Below are 19,364 nucleotides of genomic sequence, written 5' to 3'. Positions count from 1 at the left end.
ATGATATAGTGTGAGTTAAAATATCTCGGGATGTATTTATATAGCGGGACGAGTTTTATCGATATTTATGTAAATTAAAAAATATCACTAATTCGGTGTTACACGGGTAAAAAATCATTTCATTTTTTGTTATCATTGTCGGTATCAGATAATACATATCTAATTAAATTGATTAAATAAATATTATGTAAAAAATAAAATATATTGCGGTATTATATGGTTTAAACAAGAAAAATATCACTTATTATATAATTATAACATATTTAACCAACAAATACAGCTTATAATTTATATATTTTAGTTATAAATAATTTTGCCCTGTACCGCGGATCCTAATCTAGTGTTACTGAATAATGATGTGAGTTACTTTTGTATTCATTAATTGTAAGATATACAATATATACAATATATACAAGTATAGGAGAGTGTTCTCCAAGTATTATTAGCTTTACATAGATGGAAAATGAATATTACATATTCACCTTATCTATCATTCTTAAGTTTGAAGACACCAAAAAATCAAAATAAATAATTTTTTTATTACGAGAAAACCCTCTCATCAAATGAATGATGGAGATTTGGTGTAAGGAATACCAAATACATAACGATATCAGTACCTTTCTAAGAATCACGGAACCCGAATTCCGGTTTGCAAAATCGGAACCAAAACCGGACGCGTCACCCTAAACCCTAACCCTCTGAAGCTAAGAGAGAGACACAGACTCACTCTCATCGTGTATATAAGAGAGAGGAGACGCTCTTAAACCCTTTCTTCTCCAACTATACCGTTTTTTTTTTTAATTTTTCCCCTCAGCCGACGAATGCAAGGGAACCGCGACGGTTCGTGGCCTCTAAACGCCTCCACTAACAACAGTGGAAGTGGCAGAGGCAACGGAAACATCAACAACACCGTTCCCGGTGGAGGAGGATACCTTCCTCAGGCGAATCCCTTGTTTCCCAATTTCAATCAACAACCTATTAGATACCCTCTCCCTCAGTTTCCGGCGAATTTTTACCGCCCTAGTTTACCAGACTTCTCCCTCGGAAACCCTAATTTCCAGAATCTTAGCTTCCATCATCAACAACAAATCCCTCACCAATTTGGAGCTAACGCTAATGTTTTCCTTCAGAACCATAGCCAGAACAGCTTCTCTTTCCCTCCTCAATCATCTTTGCCTAGTAACAACGATATCAGTACCTCCTCTCAAAGCCACGAACTTTTCGAAAGCTCTTCCTTTAAACGAAGACGGCAAGAGGAGGTTGTTGTACAGGGGACTGATGTTGTCCCCCCGAGTTCTGATTTTGCTATTGGTGAGAGTGCTAATTCCTTTAGTGTGACTCTACCCATCTCTACTCATAATGTGTCTTTGGATAAGTCATCCGCAAAACCGAAGCGCAAAGTTGAAGTTATGCGGATTGATAAGGCGGTTAACAAGACGCGTAAAGCAGTCGCTGCTGCTGGAGAGAGTGTTTCTTCGACTAGAGTGTCCAGAGCGGTTCTTGAAGAACTTCAGGCTGATTCTTGGCGTTCCTTGGGTGTTCAAATGCAAGATGTTCCTTCTCTTCGTCAACTTATGGCCATTGAAGGCAAGGTAAGAACGGAAACTTTCTCATATCTGGACTATGTCTATCTTCTTCTGCAGAGCTTTTATGTTGAGGAAAAAGATTTTGGTGTATCTCTTGTAGATCAATGCATTTATTCACTGCTTCGTTGGGGCTAGAAGAATCGTGACCCTGTATGATTTGGAAGCGGCAATATGCCGGAACGAGTTTGTTGATTCTTTCGATGATTTGGAATTGGGACCTTTGCTTCAGCATCCACTAGTCTTGCTCTATTTTCCATCCATATCCAGTTCTACTGGCCCAGTTCAGATCACTAGTGAGGAGATAATATCATTTCTTGATAGCTATCTGCACACTTATATGACAGAAGACGTTAAGCTCGATGAATTTCTCAATTTTGTTGCAAGCCAAAAGTCAGTTACAAGCAAGGAAAAGCTTGGTGTGCGTATTCAGAGCTTGCGGTATGATTTTTCTCTGGATTCTAAACTTGCTTATGAGTTAACTTATTTTGATAGTACAGTAAGCTTGCTTTATAAAACTTGATCAAGGAGATGTCTTCTTAGAATATTTTTTTTTGGTTTTTCAAATGTTGGATCTGGTTTTATAAGAGATTACTAGATTAGGTTCTCAGCTTGTTCTTAGTATGAACTGTATTAGCTGATTATGTGTACATCTTTTGTAGGATGTATGTATCGTTCATTCTAGACGCGAAGAGACAAGAAGGTGAAACATTGAAAGTCTTACTGACTGAGCTGCATCAAAAGTATCACATCCCCTCCTCAAAGAAACAACGGCAAGATAGACCCTTAACTGTCTCTGAGCGTGCTGACTCATTTGCTTTACATCATAAGGATTACTGTGGCAAGCATACAAGATTTGATTCATCAAGCTCAGATGATAGTGATAATGTATATGAGGTTGGGAATCTTAATAGTTCTGACCATATCAATAGTTGTCCATATCCATCTGTTGCGGAAGAGATGAAGCGGCTTGGGGGCTCCAATAAGAAAAGGAAGGGTGAAAAACGTAATCACGAAAAATCTGATTCGTCCAAACTGCTTAGAAAAGCCCCCTCTAAGTCACAAGGACACGCAAAACAAGAGATACTTAAATTGGCTGATGATTCTGATGCTAAGAAGGTTTTCAGTGTCGATGAGGCTGATTTCACACTTTCTGAAGGAGATTTAAGGGTGTTTATTTCAACTTGGAAGGACACATGTAAAGAGCTAAGCATTTCAACCGTAAGTTCATATTGAGATTGGATGACTGTTTGATTCATATATCAAATACACCGTAGGTTCATGTTCGTTTATTTTCTAATACTCTCTTTTATTACTGTAGTTTGTCGAGAAGATGTTGTCTTTTTACAACTTGGGGGGCTCTGAAGGACGACGAGCTCAGATTAAAAGAGCTAAAGCAATGTCATCATTTCCGTTTGTTGGATTACTAAATGTCGCTGTGAGTGGTCATATTACTTTTGTTAAAGTTTTTTGCGTTTTTCTTTTTTCCTTTCATTGAATTTAATTGAAGAATTTTAGTAAAAATCTCGTTTAGTGCCTCCTAATCTGACGTCCTCATCCAAGGATGTATTTTTTTTTCTCTGCAAAATAGCTGTTTTATCCTATCTCCCAATTTGGATTAGAACAAAAGGATGTTTGGCTACTAAATTTAAGATTTTTTTTTTTCATCTATCAAATATTTATTAAAGAAAAAGCTGTTGTTTTCCGTCACTTTGAAGATGGAAAATGATGTGGTTATTCTGTCTAGGTCTGTGTGAACTACTCATATATTTCAAAGTGAAGGATGCGAGATTATTTCACGTTTGCAATTCCGATTTACATTCAAACTCATTTTTTACTCCACTCCTCAGTTTTACTTTTTTTACTTTACCCTTTTTGTTTTTCCCTTTTTTTTTGCTTTTTTCCGGTTGAAAAGATATATGATGGTTTCACTGTGTAACACAGGCTCACTATTTTCTGTTATATCTCCTTTTCAAATTCTGGAAGTTTTGCTGGATTTAAAAGCTAGACGATTTCCGCTCATACATCTACAGTTACTTGGTTTAATGTTGGTTTTGCTCTTGTTGTTTTTCTGTTCTTTCTCGTACTCTTTTTTTTTTGTTTCTGTGTAATTCAAGCCTCCCTGCTCCTGAACTAAGACGTAGCACCCAGTTGCAAAGTCTTGGAGTTGAGTTCAGCAAATGTATAAACTTCCTCTAGTTCAGTTTTGCTCTTTGATAAATCACAATGTCACTGAGGCAGGCTGAATAAGGATAAAAAAATACTACACACTGTGGATCATTCAAAACTTTACCCCCTTGTCACCTCCAGCCCCTACTTCATCTCTTTGTTTCCCTATTAAATGAACTAATGAAAATCTTCCAACATCTCATGTTACTATTATGAAATTTCCTTGCTATTCCTTTTTTACACCTGAAATTTAACATCGAGTTTGTAGCATCTCAAAAAAAATTTACCTGGTTTCGTGCCTTGTGCAAAAAGCATCTTGTTCAATGTTCGAGAAGTGTCTGCATTGTCTTTCTTTAATTGTCTTTGTTTATTCTTGACAATCAGACGAAAATAAAACCGCAACATTACAAGAGTCTTTAGGTGCAGTGGGAAAGCTGTTTCAAGCAATTGTATCTCTTTATCTTTGCAATTAATTCATTTCATTTACTTTTGCTGAAGGAAAAGTTGCAGATGTTTGCCGTAATTGAGTAGTAACTTCATTTTACCCCCTTGTTAAGGAGTTTTTCTACGGATTTGTTTACTTCATTATGAATTGTTTTGTTCAGCTAAAAATAAAGAAAAATGTGTAGGATATAGATTAGAAAATTTGAAATGTGTCACATATTGTTTGGCAAAAGAGTTATGTTTTCTGTAGATCGACTTTTATCTCTCTCTGTTATGGGCTTCATTTAAGTTACTTTTGGAACAGTATAGATGTTTTTCTGTGGGTTGACTTTACCTTTCTCTGTCAAATCAAGATCATCAGTTTGTTCTGTGATTTTCTTTTTACTACATATGACTATGCTTTCCTCTCACTGAAATACGGTAGAATGAGCATCTTTAGTGATACCAATTTGCTATATTAAATGAAATATGCAGAGTTCTGTTTTGTGTTGTAAAATATTATCTGTTAAGTTGAAAGCTAACTTGCCCTGGAAGCATTTCATCTTATGTTTAATTGTAATAATTAATGTATGGACAAAACATATATTTTCCGACACATCTAGTATGACATAGATGTTAAAGCAGGATATTTTCAGTTCTACTGATATTTTCTCATTTGCTTGCATGCATTGGTTCTAATTTTTTTAAAGATGAGCTTCCTATACCCATTGTCTCTTATTTTTGCTTCATTTTTTTCTTATGCTACATTGGCAGGTAACTTCATTACGACGTGGAATGTGGGATAGCATATATGATAATTTGCAAATGACTAGCTTAAGTGACACGACTAATACAGGCTCAGGAAATCAAGTTGGTGAAATTAACCCAAGTGAAAACCGTGAGTTAAGCAAAACTCAGCATGTTATGCCTCCTAAACACAGTGAGTATTTTTTTATTCTCTATCTTCATTTGCGCTCTCTGCATGTTTAATTTCGGTTATTTGTTGCCAAGTACTTTTTCAAATTATGGTCAAGCTACACTGTAGCATCATGATAGTACCTTAGTTATCCAAGTTATACGATTAAGGAACTATAAAAGAATGGGAAATGTTTTCTTGAGATGCATTATCTAATAAGGTTCTGTGGTAGTCTTTTGGGGCTAGTCAATTCTCTTACACTTTGCAATCTGATCAATTTTATCTATTAGGTAACACTGTTGAAGAAATTATCAGAAGACTTTCCTTGTATTTTGAGCATGATCTTTCTGGAGAGAAGCACATTGGTATCTTTAGGAAGCTACAGAGTTGCGAGGTTTTGTTGGTAGAGCAATTTCAAGTGCATAATTTTGAGTCTCTTGGTTGGGGTGGGTTTTTCACTTTCTTGGAAAAACATATGTTACTACTACCAACACAACTTCAAAGGTTTCTATCTAGAGAATTACGGGAAGAGTTTCCTCTGGAGGCCCACGTGAATGAGAATCTGTTGACCCTTTTGCTTTCACAAGCTTCTGAATTTTCAGGTGATAATGTAATATCTAGAGAAATGGTAGCTCGACTGCTTGCAGAACAGTTTCCATCAATCAATTTTAAGGTTGTAGGAAGAGATTCAGAGGAAAATTTCACTGAAATCATTGCTAAGAAGAAGTCTTATTCTAAATGTGTCCTCTTTTCTGCAACATTGTTGGGAGCTGAAAATTCTTTTACCAGTAAGCATCTAGAAGAATCTCTGACAGTTGGAAATGATACTGAAGCAAGAAGCAGCATTCTTAATGCTGTTGCTTCCAAAGAGGTTTTAGATGTTTTGCTTAGAGTTCCATTGTTGTCAGACTTGAATTCATGGTGTCACTGGGATCTTAGGTATGCCCCACAGTTTGGTCCTCTTATGGGCTGTTTAAATGAGATTAATTCAAAAGATATGTTGTGTCTAGCGACAAGGGATGGTAAGATCATTAGAACAGATCCTTCTGCAACAGCAGATTCGTTCTTAGAGGCTGCTCTTCGAGGATCTGCTTACCATACGGCTGCACAGTTGTTGTCGTTGATATCATTAAATGGACGAACACATCTACCATTTTCCCTTTTAAAATGCTACGCAAAACGTGCATTTGAAGTTTCTTTTGATAACCATTCCGAGGAGGTGGAGCTAAATGATAGGAATTCTGTTGTGCGCATGCATGTGCCAGTGAAGCCGAGTACTTCTTTGGACAAGATGATAGTAGAACAGAGAAATAAAGTGGCTAAAAGTAACTATGCTGCCTCTAAGTTTCTTCTTGATTGTCTGGGGTATCTACCTGGGGAATTTCGCAGTTTAGTTGTTGATGTCTTGCTTTCGGGACTACGTTCTGTTGTTAAAGATGCTCCTACAACTGTTTTGTCTGCATGCGAACACACAGAGCAGCGCATTATGCTTCATGATGTCGGGTTGCTGCTAGGCATTGTTGAGTGGATCAGTGATTACCATAAGTTTTCCTCATCATTTTCACCGAACTCAGCTGTAGTGGAGAATGCTTTGTCCAACTTAGATTCTGGCGCAGGTTTTGTGCAAACCGAATTGGATGACCTAATTCAGACCGAACAACGATGCATGATCATATCAGAGAAGTCGTGCGAATACAAAAATGAACCTCATGAATCTTGTCACACTGTTGGTGATGCTGGTACTTTATGTGATTCTGTTGGGGAGGCTTTCACCCAGACTGCACCTGAGTTTCATGATAATCCAGTCTCTGTTATTGATTCAATCAGACAGGATGAATTTGGGCTGGACTCAACTTCTTCTGGTACTGAGATGAATATGCTGCAGAAACAACATGCTCGGTTAGGAAGAGCACTTCAGTGTTTGTCTCAGGAATTGTATTCTCAAGATTCACACTTCATTCTTGAACTCGTGAGAACTCTTACCTTCTTTCTTTCTTTTTTTATAATCTTCTTGCAAGCATTATAATTAGGTTCACTGGGGCAATCTTATGCATATGTCTGTTCCTATGACCGAGTTCTACTCTGTCCAAGATGATTGGCTATTCGGTAATAACTTTATGCTGTCAACTGGTAGATGAATCCGTTATCATTTATTCTTATAATGGGGAGGGTTAATGAGTATTCAAATGTTTGTTATCCCTGTTTGACATCGTAGGTCTCTTTATAACTATTCCTTTAGACAGGAGAGATTTAATGGACATTCCATTTGTGATCCTCTTACTCTCTCGCTATTGTTGCTTCAGGTTCAAAATGCTGATGACAATAAGTACCCTGAACACGTGGAACCCACACTCACATTCATTCTTCAAAAGACCGGGATTGTTGTTTTAAACAATGAGTGTGGCTTCATGCCTGAGAATATTCGGGCCCTGTGTGATGTTGGTCGATCCACAAAGAAAGGATCTGGTGGATACATAGGGAAGAAAGGAATTGGCTTCAAGTCAGTGTTTCGGGTATGTACAATCCAAGCTTATACTAAGCTTACGATTATAGTATGCTAAGCTAAGAAATGGCCTTGGAATTTCTATTCCAAAACATGTCTTCAAAGACATGCCAGCTTGAAAGGCATATGTATATAGCTAAGTGATACACGAATCGTAGCAAATTCTTTCTCAGATAATTCCTTCTAACGCTTTTGCTTGGGCCCACTTTCCAGGTTTCTGATGCTCCTGAGATCCACTCAAATGGTTTCCATTTCAAGTTTGATATAAGTGAGGGTCAGATTGGATATATTTTACCGACTGTTGTACCTCCTCATGATATGGAATCGCTTATCAGCATGTTATCTGGCCGTGCTTTACACCTAAAGGATGCAGGATGGAACACTTGCATTACACTTCCTTTCAGAGCCATTGATTCTGAAAGAACGACAGTGAATCACATTGAACCTATGTTTTCAGACCTTCATCCGTCATTACTACTCTTCCTACATCGCCTCCAGTGCATAGTATACAGAAACATGCTTGACGATTCTCTCTTGGTCATGAGGAAAGAGGTTGTGAGCAAGAATATCATAAAGGTTTCATGTGGAGAAAATAGTATGACCTGGTTTGTGGCATCAGAGAAATTAAAGGCTGCTAATCTTCGTGATGGCGTTCAGACAACAGATATTTCTATAGGATTCACTCTTGACATGATGGAAGATGGAACTTACAGATCATGTATGATTCAAGAACCCGTTTTTGCTTTTCTTCCTCTAAGAACTTATGGTTTGAAATTTATTATACAAGGGGATTTCATTCTTACATCATCAAGGGAGGATGTTGATGAGGATAGTCCTTGGAACCAGTGGCTGTTGTCAGAATTTCCGGGTTTGTTTGTGGATGCTTTGAGGTCCTTTTGCAGTCTTCCTTCTTTCGCCCAGAATCTGGGTAAAGCTGTGTCCTCATACATGCAGCTCGTACCTCTAGTCGGGGAGGTGCATGGATTCTTTTCTTCTCTTCCTCGTTCTATTATATCTAGATTGAGAACAACAAATTGCTTGCTGCTTGAGGGAGACGGTGAAGAATGGGTTCCTCCTTGCAAGGTTTTAAGAAACTGGAATGAAAAGATAAGGGTTCTTCTTAAGGATGGATTGCTTCAGGAGCATCTTGCTTTGGGTTTTTTGGACAAAGATATAGTTTTGTCAGATTCTCTGTCAAGGTCACTGGGCATTGAAGACTACGGGCCGAAGACTCTGGTGCAGATTCTTTCTTCATTGAGTCACAAGAAAGGTTGTCTGCAGTCAATGGGATTTGCATGGTTATCGTCTATAATTACTGAACTTTACATACTATTCCGTTCTTCTGGGCATGGTAATGGAGAGTTAGGTATAGATAAGACTCTTATAGATGACCTTCACAATATCCCTTTTATTCCCCTGTCAAATGGTAAGTTCACCTCTTTAGATGAAGGTGCAGTATGGTTGCACCATGACACCTCTGGGTTAGATCTTGGTGATGTATTTGAAGCATTTCCTATGCTATATGGAAATCTCCGAACCATTGATCATTCCCTTCTTTTGGCGTCTTCTGTTGATGAAAAATCCTGTGTAGATGACCTCACAGACATGCTTTGTGCAATTGGCGTTCAAAAGCTGTCAGCACATGAAATCATAAAAGTTCATATATTACCAGCCTTTGAGGCGAGGATTAGAGGTACGGAGGAGGGTTTGATGGTTGATTACTTATGCTTTGTGATGACACATCTACGATCTGGCTGTCATATTTGTCATAATGAGAGGAACTACATTATTTCTGAGTTAAGAAGCAAAGCTCTGATATTGTCAAATTATGGGTTGAAACAGCTAGGTGAGGGGTCAATTCATTTCGGTGAAGAATTTGGAAACCAAGTCAACATGAAGAAGCTTACAAAAAACTTGGATATATTGTGGCCTGTGGTTGATGGTACCTACTTGAAACATCCAGCATCAAAATTTTATGCATGCGGATTGAAGGAGTGGCGGGATTTTTTTCAAGAGATTGGAATAGCTGATTTTGTTCAAGTGGTGCAAGTTGAAAAGAGCATTGCTGAATTCTATTCTGTTTCACGTTGTGAAAAGTATGATATCAACTTGTTATCTCCCGAGTTAGTTGTCAAAGATTGGGAATCCCCGGAACTAGCTGATCTCTTGTCTCTCTTGAACAAAAGTAATGGCCGCAAAGGTTGCAAGTATCTTTTGGAAGTCCTTGATAGACTGTGGGATGATTGTTACCATGAGAAAGCAACTGTTAACTATTATTCGGGTACGCATGGTGTCATCAGATCATCAGAATCTTCATTTATGAGGATAATTTGTGATTCTCAGTGGATAGTTTCAAGCATGGACAACAAATTGCATCTTGCAAAAGACCTTTATCATGATTGTGATGATGTGAAGTCAATACTTGGCTTGAACGCTCCCTATGCAGTTCCTAAGGTTGGTTTGGTTTTGTCTTATTTGGTATTATAACTATTAGGTCTAATATACGCAGTGAATAAATTGATTTTTGAGTATTTATCTATGGACTTATAATATTACATGGATGGTCTTGAAATTTGACTAGAGGTTTGGGTTCTTTGTGGGACGGGGTGTTGTTTTGATATCTTAAATTTTGCTTGGTATGATTACTAGTTCACTACCATATGGACCTCCTACAGTGTCTTACTGAGCTGAGGAGTTTTCTTACCTAGATGTTTAACCTCTATATTTGGGCTACTGTGGAACAGGTTACAAGTGTGAAGTTACTCAGTAATATTGGTTTTAAGACCAAAGTTTGCCTCAATGATGCTCTGGAAATCCTAGAAACCTGGGTACACTGTGGAGACTCTTTTAAATCAAGGTAGCAATTTCAACATGTTGCTTTTTTTTAAAAAAAACAGTGACTCCCATCTTTTCTAGATGAGTGTTGTGATTTCAATTACATTTATTTTTACTTGTTTTCTTTCCACTTTATTACGAATAAGGAAGTTCTTAAACACTGTTCACTATTGTGCATTGGATGATTTACGGCTGATAAATGATTTTCTGCTGGAGATTTATTTCTTTTTAGCTCTAAAATATCAGGTCTAATGACATGAGAGCTGAGTTCTAAACGTTTTTTTTAAGTGCTTTCATGTGTACGTATGAACAGAGTTCATGGGATTCAGATAAATTTTCCATGTAATTTATTTTGCAATTAGTTGTTATTCTTTTTATATAGTTACAACATGCTTCTTCTAGTCAAGTGTTTGTTTTTCCAACCCCTTGTTGTGACTCCAAAACCCCCTGATGATGATACGAGACAGTCCTTTCCTGATGTTTTTTCTAACAGCATACAACTTTGTCTTTAATTTTGCAGCATCTCTCAGATTACCAGGTTTTACAAATATTTGTGGAATGAAATGGCTGATTCAAAGGAGAAAATAACTGAAAAACTTCATACTCTCCCGTCTGTATTTGTACCACATGAAATTGGAAGTAGGCAGAATGATCTGATATCTGGAATATTCTTGCCACTTGGTGATGTTTACTGGAATGATTCTGCTGGCGTTTTAAACGAGATAAAAGAGATCAGTTCGCAGATCAGCAGTGTTGTGGAATCATTGCGTAGGAAAACGTTGTGCACTATCTATCCAGGTCTCCATGACTTTTTTGTGAATGGATGTGGAGTACCTGAGACGCCTCCTTTTCAAGAATACCTTAAAATTCTATGGCAGTTCGCACATTATGTGTCACCCTCATGTGCTGCCAAGGCTGTAAGTTATTTACTGATTCATCTCGTCCTGTTTATCTTCAATCTATGCTCTTCTTTATTAAAGTTTTAAGTTCATGCCTATAGGTCTTCAAAATTTTCTTGAAGTGGAGTGATGACTTGAATTCTGGCAAATCTTCCGAAGATGTCGTTCATTTTAAAGAGAGACTTTCAGAACTCGAGTACACTGTACTTCCTACTGAAAATGATAAGTGGGTTTCCTTGCACTCCTCGTTTGGTCTCGTATGTTGGTGTGATGATGAGAAGTTAAAGAAGAGATTTATAAAGAAGGATAACATTGAGTTTATTAACTTTGGGGAAAATGATGATGAAGAGCAAGAGGTGCTTCAAACAAAAGTGTCTGGACTCATGCACAGCTTGGGCATTCCAAGTATTTCTGAGGTAAACTTATCTTCTCCTTCACAAAAATATATTGAAAAATGCAAGCCACTTAGTTGTACATGTAAGGGCTTCCTAGGGACATTAGATTTGCTCTGAAATACAAGAGTAAGCCTTTCTTATTGTGTTGATGCACTTACTCCAAAAAAATCATCTTGTAGCTTATATACCAAGGAAGAACTGATATATGTGTCTCCGTTTCTACTATGTAACCTTAATTCCAATTCACTCTTGTGGTGTTTATGTATTTTTCAGGTGGTAAAACGTGAAGCTAAATATGAAGGTTCGCAAGATAATACTGTAACAGTGTCACTTGTAAACTGGGCTCTGCCTTATGCCCAGCGATATATCTATACTGTTCATCATGTGAAGTATACCCAGACAAAAAAGACAGTCCATAGTCAACTCAAGCGTCTACAAATCTTTGTTGCTGATAAGTTATGCTATAGGAATGTCATACCGCAATATGGCATTAGCTCTAAAAAGGAGTTCAAATGCAGCTCTCTTCTACATGTACGTCTTCTTTCGTTTTTCTTTTTTGCGTTATTTACACAAAATATTGCGGGATTTTAGGGGCTATTTCATACTCCTCTCTGCTGATATGCAAAGTATCCTTTGCTTTTGTCATAACCATGTGACCGGAACTATGGTTTTGTAATACGTCAGTTGTTTATTCCCAATCTGGAAAATTAGCATGTGCTTTTTTTTGAAGTTTTACTATGCAAGTTCAATCTTATATGTTAATCCGATGCAGATTTTTATAGTGCAGCTTTTTTACTGATATATTATTATGTTTGTTCTTGTTGTCTTCAGGATAAAGCTCTGTACACAACACCATGTCTGGATTCCCATTCCTTGTTCATGGAACTGTCTCGTTTGTTTTTCAACGGGGTTCCTGATCTGCATCTGGCAAATTTCCTTCACTTGATCAAAACAATGGCAGAATCTGGTTTGAGCGAGGAGCAAATGGAATCTTTCATTCTGAACAGTCAGAAAGTTCATCAGATTCCTGATGATGAGAAGATCTGGTCCCTTAAGTCTGCTGTTAAAGCGAAGAAGAAAGCTGGAATAAGCTTGAGCTGGTTACCTTCAAGTTCCAAACCAGGACATGGTTCTAGCAAGGCCCACGTTGATGATTCTAAACAAGAGCTGGCCTCTGGTATGCATAGCAGCGGTGAAGAGGATGGAACAGAGGCTCCTGAGGAAAAAATACCAGTTGAGTTGACTGATACCAACTTGGCTTCTGGATATGAGAATTATGCAGGCACAAGTTCACGAACTAGTGAGCCAAACCCATTGCATTCAATGCATACGATTAGTGGCTCAACCTCAGGGAATCAAGCTGCTATTAACTTCAATCCAAATCTCCCTCATGAATGGAACAATTCCTTCTCGGTTAACTTCAGCGAAAGAGATCAGCTTCACACCGGCACACCCTGGGCTGCACAAGCGCAACAGACCGGTAGAAAAGGTGAAGAAATAGCGTACAGATACTTTGTTGCAAAATATGGCAATGAGGCTCTGGTTAGATGGGTTAACGACCAGAGTGAAACCGGTTTACCTTACGACCTACTGATCGAAAGCCGAGGTGGTAAGAAAGAGTACGTGGAGGTGAAAGCAACGGTGTCGACGCTGAAAGACTATTTCAACTTGACAGTGAGAGAATGGCAGTTTGCAAATGAGAAAGGGGATGGTTACATAATTGCTCATGTTTTGTTAGGCAACAGTAATGCAATCCTCACACAGCATAGAAACCCGGTCAAATTATGCCAAGAAGGTCATCTCCGGTTATTGATTCTCATGCCAAACCAGCGAAACGAGGTCAACGTTTCATTTTAAAAACCCAGTCAATCGCTCTCTCTTGTTAATTTGATCAGATTCTTGGCATTGTACAATATTATTATTATACTTTTAATTATTTTTAATTTAAATTCTTTGAGACAGAGATGGGTAAATAATTTAACAGAATCAAACCAAACCAAACTAGATATCGATGTTCTTCACCAAAGTTTTTGACAAAAAAAAAAAAAAAAAAAAAAAAAAAAAAAAAAAAAATAGTCCTTGCCGTCACCAATTGGAGTAATGGACTAAGCTCAATTTAAAACCGAAGTAAACCCGATTTGTTTATTTTAACTATCAATTAAATGAGGAAGATATATGATTTTTTAAGTTATCTAGTATTGATTACCTTGTTCTAAAAATGGCTCCACCTAACTACTATTATTCTCTAACTATTACCTTGTTCCAAAAAACTCAGTCACTCAGATTACTCTCCGCCTAATTTGACATATCCTATTATTTTAAGATTACAAATATATAACAATTTTTTTGTAATTTAGACATTGAGATCGATAGTTTGTGATGTTTTACCATAAATTATGTTAAAAATTTAATCAGAATCATAAAATTGTCTTAAAAATACGTTTTTCATGTGTTTACCACAATTTTGAGTTCAAGATTATTGTTTTATATTCTAATTGGTGTTTTTAGTATATAGGGGCAAAACTATACATATTTTCAATATTTTATATTTTATTTTATTATTAATTTAATAAATAACCCTAAAAATATTTTATGATTAAGTCTTCAATTTTTTCGTTAGGCGTCAGATCTATCCCACATGTCTGACTAATGCCTAGTAATTTTTTTAACAAGGGATAGTTATGTATTATTTGATTATTTATTTTTCTGAATAATAATTGTTTTCCTAAGTTTGGTGTGATCAGGGTTTTTATCTTGTCTATTAAATGTGAATTTTCTTTTTAGGTATTTATCTAATTTTCCTTGATGCTCATTATTAGTCTGAATTAATTATTGTTTTGGGTTTTTATCAGAACTTAAACCAAACCAAGTTCTATTAAAATTAATTATTCAGTGATATATATATATATAAGAATCACAAAAGACAATTTGCTTCCTTCATGAAAATGTGAAGAGAAAGATTGAAAGATAAGAGATACGAGTCCACTTAATAAAGAAACCAAACATTGAAGCAGAATACACTATAAAAACATATATCATATAATGAGAGATGGTAGATTTATTTGACTATATCTTAATTAGTACATGTTCACTTTCTCGGGAACAAGCTTGAGATGCTGCGCCTTGTGCATAGCGAGACCAGTCATGACATCCATGTTGATCTCGTCTGGTTTCATCCCATTAGGAAGTCTAAAGTTATAATTGAGAAGAAGGTTCGCGTAAGGAACCTCAAGCATCGCCGCACCAAGACGCATTCCGGGGCACATTCTTCGGCCTGACCCAAACGGTATGAACTCGTAGTCCGTGCCTTTGAAGTCAACATCCTTCTCAAAAAACCTCTCGGGCCTGAACTCGTCAGGGTTCGGTCCCCACTCCTTCTCGTCACGTGACACAGCCCACGCGTTGACGTTGACGGTAGTCCCAGCCGGGACGTCGTAACCTGCGATCTTGGTGTCTTGAATGCATGCACGAGGGATAAGGAGAGGTATGACCGGTTCGATCCTTAGGGTTTCTTTAACTAAGGCCTTGAAGTAAGGAAGGTTCTTGACATCATCTTCGTTAACGAACGTTGAACCTTTCTCTCTCATATATTCTCTCACTTCTGCTTGAGCTTTCTTCAATACTTGAGGGTACTTCATTAGATACGTCATCCCCCACACAACCGCCGCAGCTGCGGTATCTGTTCCCGCCACTATGATATCCTTTTGGAACGAAAGAACCAAAAGAAGAGTAAATCACACGCAAATGATTGCTTGTAGGGCAAGCAAAGGTTAAAAGCATAGATAAGAAGAGATGTTATACTTACCATGATCACGGCTTTGACATTATCAATAGTGAACTCAGAAGCAAAAGGTTGTGCTTCGTAAATCCCCATCAAGAGATCGATCATGCTCTCGGTTTCGGGCTTGGCCCTTTTGGGATCAAGCGTCTCATTGACAACCTCTTGAAGATAAAGGTCTGCTCTATCAAAACATTCTTTCAAATAAGCTGTGAGGCCTGACAAATTATCAAGAAAGCCGCAATAGGGAAAAAAATCTGCAAAAAATATCTTCCCCAAAACGCTCTGAGTCCCATAGAGAATATTGATGAACCTCTTCATCTCTTCCCCCTCTTCGTTGTACTTCTTCCCGAACGCTTGTCTACACACAACCGAGTTCGTGAAGGTCAACATAAGCTCGCTTATATCGACCGCTTCGGATTTTTCCGCGGCCTTATCGATCTTATAAATCATCCTCCTAGCCTCTTCCTCCCGGACGTGCTTAAAGGTGGCCACACGTGCAGGTGAGAATACATGGTTCATCCCCATCTTCCTCATCTCTCGGTAATACGGTGTGTAGTGGTTCAATGCCATGTCACGCCGGCCGTAGGATATGAACTCATGGCCATGGTGCTGAGGTCGGTTGGCGAAGTTGACATCTTGCGTCTTGAGAAGCTCTTTAGCTAGTTCAGCCGACGATATCACCATCATTGTTCTGCTTCCAATCTTGTATGACAAGATTGGTCCGTATTTTTTGGCCCATCTAGCGAAAAACCGTTGGGGGTTAAGCTTCTCAAGCTGGTGGAGATTTCCGATCACCGGAAGCGGCGATGGGCCTGGAGGCAGCTTGTACCGTTTGGTTTTCGGTTTTTGGTAAAGAAAGAAGAGAAGAACCGCGGCAAGAGCCACCAGGCCTATGGTAATATCTTCCATTATTATTAGTTGCTATTGAGTGTTACATTGAACAGCACAACCCAATATATATGATTATATAGTCTACGTTCTTCTTTTCTTAACCACGCAAAACCAAATACTTTAACCGAAATCGAATTTATTTTTATCAAATGGTAACTCTCTTATACACCTACTTACGAAACCTCACGTGTTAGAATTTAAAAACACCTTCACCTACCCATCGTCCCTCTAAATATCGTATATGCTTTTGTGGTTTTCATGCAGTCACGCTCATTTGATTGTTTTTCTATATTTGTAATTTACACAAAAATTTTATCTGTCACTTCGTTGAGTCGTTCACTTATTGGTCTAACGAACTCAGGATCTACTTACTTAGACCTGAACTACGTACACAATCCAATTCATCATACCCAATTTTAGTAAACATTTTATGGGGAAAATATCAGAAGATGTCATAAATAGCCAAAACTCCGCAGTTTAACGGGCAAAACATCAACATCTACACATTTGAATTCGAGTTTCAATTGCCACTGCCGTTAAATTAAACCAATGAATCTTCACTTTTTCATTATATATATCAGCTCGCCTTTTGTCAATAATTACAAGTTTTGGTTACTCAATTCCATAGACAATATAATAACCTAAAATATCCAAAAAGCATGCAGGGACTTTTGTCCTATAAATAATTAATCTTATAAAGATACAAAATATTTTGACCGAAGTTTAATAAATAATAATTAAGAAGATTGAATAAATCAACGTGAGATAACAATTTAAAGAGTTGAATAAATGGATCAAAATAACGAAACTAACAAAACCAATTCCAAGTCATAATATTTGTTGTTATAATTGTCAACTATATAGCTACTAAAATATATCAAAAAAAACACGGACATTTTTCTGTAAATAGCTAATCTAATAGAGATACAACATTGGATACAAATTATTTGACTGAAATGTAATAAGTAATAACTAAGAATGTTGAATAAATCAAAGTTAGATAACAGTTTAGAGAGTTGAATTGTTATCTAACTCTTTAAAATTTTTATTCAACTCCCTAAATTTTTACAGAAAAAAATGTCCGTGTTTTTTAGTATATTTTATTAGCTATATAGTTGACAATTATAACAACAAATATTATGACTTTGAACTGGTTTTGTTAGTTTCGTTATTTTGATCCATTTATTCAACTCTCTAAACTAGTATCCACCTTTGATTCATTCAACCTTCTTATTAATATTTATTCAACTCTCTAAACTAGTATCCACCTTCCGGGGGAAAAGGGCTATTTCATACCCGTACACACCTCAAAAGTGCGAATTGCTGTCTGTACAAACAAAGAGTGCCAATTTAGACATGTACCTTAATACATTTCTAATTTCATACATGTACTCACAAAATCGAGCCAATTACAAAGTCCACGTTAACGGATTTAAGTCAACCGTTAGAGATGCTGACTCAGAATCCACGTGTATGCAAAACGACGCCGTTTTGCATACGTTTTCCTCGCAAAAAACTTTGTGGACATTCTACACTCGGGGAGATTTGAACCCTCAATCTCGAACATTACTAGCATTGGACTTAACCAATTGATCCCACAACAACACTCGGTAAAATCATACAATTATATTCTTATAAACCTAAGGTAGCATCTAAATCGAAGAAAAATGTGGGATATCCACACTCCCGTGGGTCGAACCCGCGTCCTCAGATTTTAATAGCAAGGACGTAACCAATTGATCCAACAACATCACTCGGTTATATCACACAATGTTATCCTTATAAAACGAAACGAAATTTAAGTCCCAATTAAAAAACCAAAATCAATTTTAGTGTAACCAAATAATTTTATTTTATTTTCTCAAAAGTTTTTAATATGAACAGATGTATTAAAGTAGATGTAATCTAAAAAAATTATATTAAAAATATGAATTAATTAATCTAAATTTTTTTAGATTAATTATTTTTTTTAGATTAATTTTTAATGAATTAAAGAAAAAAATGAATTAATTTTTTAAGATTAATTAATCTAAAAATTTTAGATTAAAAATGAATTAATTTTTAATTAATTAAAATTACATTTAATTAATTAATTTTTAGTTAATTAAAATTTAGATGTAAAAATATGTCCTATTGAGAACATCTGAGGACGTTTACATTAAAAAATATATCCTATTTTTTTCTTTAATTCATAAAAAATTAATCTAAAAAAATAATTAATCTAAAAAAAATTAGATTAATTAGTTCATATTTTTAATCTAAATTTTTTAGATTACGTCTAATTTAATATATCTGTTTATATTAAAAACTTTTGAGAAAATAAAATCAAATTATTTGGTTACACTAAAATTGATTTTGGTTTTTTAATTGGGACTTAAATTTCGTTTCGTTTTATAAGGATAACATTGTGTGATATAACCGAGTGATGTTGTTGGATCAATTGGTTACGTCCTTGCTATTAAAATCTGAGGACGCGGGTTCGACCCACAGGAGTGTGGATATCCCACATTTTTCTTCGATTTAGATGCTACCTTAGGTTTATCAGAATATAATTGTATGATTTTACCGAGTGTTGTTGTGGGATCAATTGGTTAAGTCCAATGCTAGTAATGTTCGAGATTGAGGGTTCGAATCTCCCCGAGTGTAGAATGTCCACAAAGTTTTTTGCGAGGAAAACGTATCAAAACGGCGTCGTTTTGCATACACGTGGATTCTGAGTCAGCATCTCTAACGGTTGACTTAAATCCGTTAACGTGGACTTTGTAATTGGCTCGATTTTGTGAGTACAGGTATGAAATTAGAAATGTATTAGGGTAAATGTCTAAATTGGCACTCTTTGTTTGTACAGGCAGCAATTCGCACTTTTGAGGTGTGTACGGGTATGAAATGGCCCTTTTCCCCCACCTTCCGGTGTTGTTTTACGTATAGACAATAGACACTTTGACGGCAATTCGTGTATCTATACTCAA

At 36.7% G+C, this 19,364-nt stretch overlaps 2 protein-coding genes across 2 annotated transcripts; one reads left to right on the top strand and one right to left on the bottom strand.

Moving 5' to 3' along the window:
- Positions 1–780: 780 nt before the first annotated feature.
- LOC104732332 (protein NO VEIN) lies at positions 781–13,684 on the top strand. The gene is made up of 13 exons (XM_087476765.1): positions 781–1,592; positions 1,687–2,024; positions 2,246–2,804; positions 2,905–3,021; positions 4,950–5,115; positions 5,382–7,060; positions 7,395–7,604; positions 7,808–10,048; positions 10,339–10,451; positions 10,950–11,346; positions 11,430–11,744; positions 11,997–12,254; positions 12,555–13,684. Exons 1-13 carry the CDS (start codon positions 822–824, stop codon positions 13,578–13,580), a joined length of 8,190 nt encoding a protein of 2,729 aa, XP_087332891.1. The 5' UTR covers positions 781–821; the 3' UTR covers positions 13,581–13,684.
- A 999-nt stretch (positions 13,685–14,683) lies between these two features.
- LOC104772976 (cytochrome P450 83A1) lies at positions 14,684–16,587 on the bottom strand. Its single transcript, XM_010497528.3, has 2 exons — positions 15,529–16,587; positions 14,684–15,424 (listed from the first exon to the last, which is right to left on the bottom strand). The coding sequence occupies exons 1-2, from the start codon at positions 16,411–16,413 to the stop codon at positions 14,801–14,803; spliced, it is 1,509 nt and encodes a 502-aa protein (XP_010495830.2). The 5' UTR covers positions 16,414–16,587; the 3' UTR covers positions 14,684–14,800.
- Positions 16,588–19,364: the final 2,777 nt, after the last annotated feature.

Source organism: Camelina sativa, chromosome 12, assembly GCF_030686135.1.
Source record: "Camelina sativa cultivar CO46 ecotype springtype chromosome 12, ASM3068613v1".
Taxonomy (NCBI): Eukaryota; Viridiplantae; Streptophyta; class Magnoliopsida; order Brassicales; family Brassicaceae; genus Camelina; species Camelina sativa.
The sequence above is the reverse complement of the archived record's forward strand: the minus strand, read 5'-3'. Positions and strand labels throughout refer to the sequence as shown.

Bases quoted from the DNA above. Each gene is read 5' to 3' on its own strand.
- LOC104732332 (XM_087476765.1), top strand. From the start codon at position 822: ATGCAAGGGAACCGCGACGGTTCGTGGCCTCTAAACGCCTCCACTAAC. The intron at 2,025-2,245 runs GTATGATTTTTC...CATCTTTTGTAG, and splicing joins GTGCGTATTCAGAGCTTGCG to GATGTATGTATCGTTCATTC. The intron at 10,049-10,338 runs GTTGGTTTGGTT...ACTGTGGAACAG, and splicing joins CTCCCTATGCAGTTCCTAAG to GTTACAAGTGTGAAGTTACT.
- LOC104772976 (XM_010497528.3), bottom strand. From the start codon at position 16,413: ATGGAAGATATTACCATAGGCCTGGTGGCTCTTGCCGCGGTTCTTCTC. The intron at 15,425-15,528 runs GTAAGTATAACA...TCGTTCCAAAAG, and splicing joins ATGTCAAAGCCGTGATCATG to GATATCATAGTGGCGGGAAC.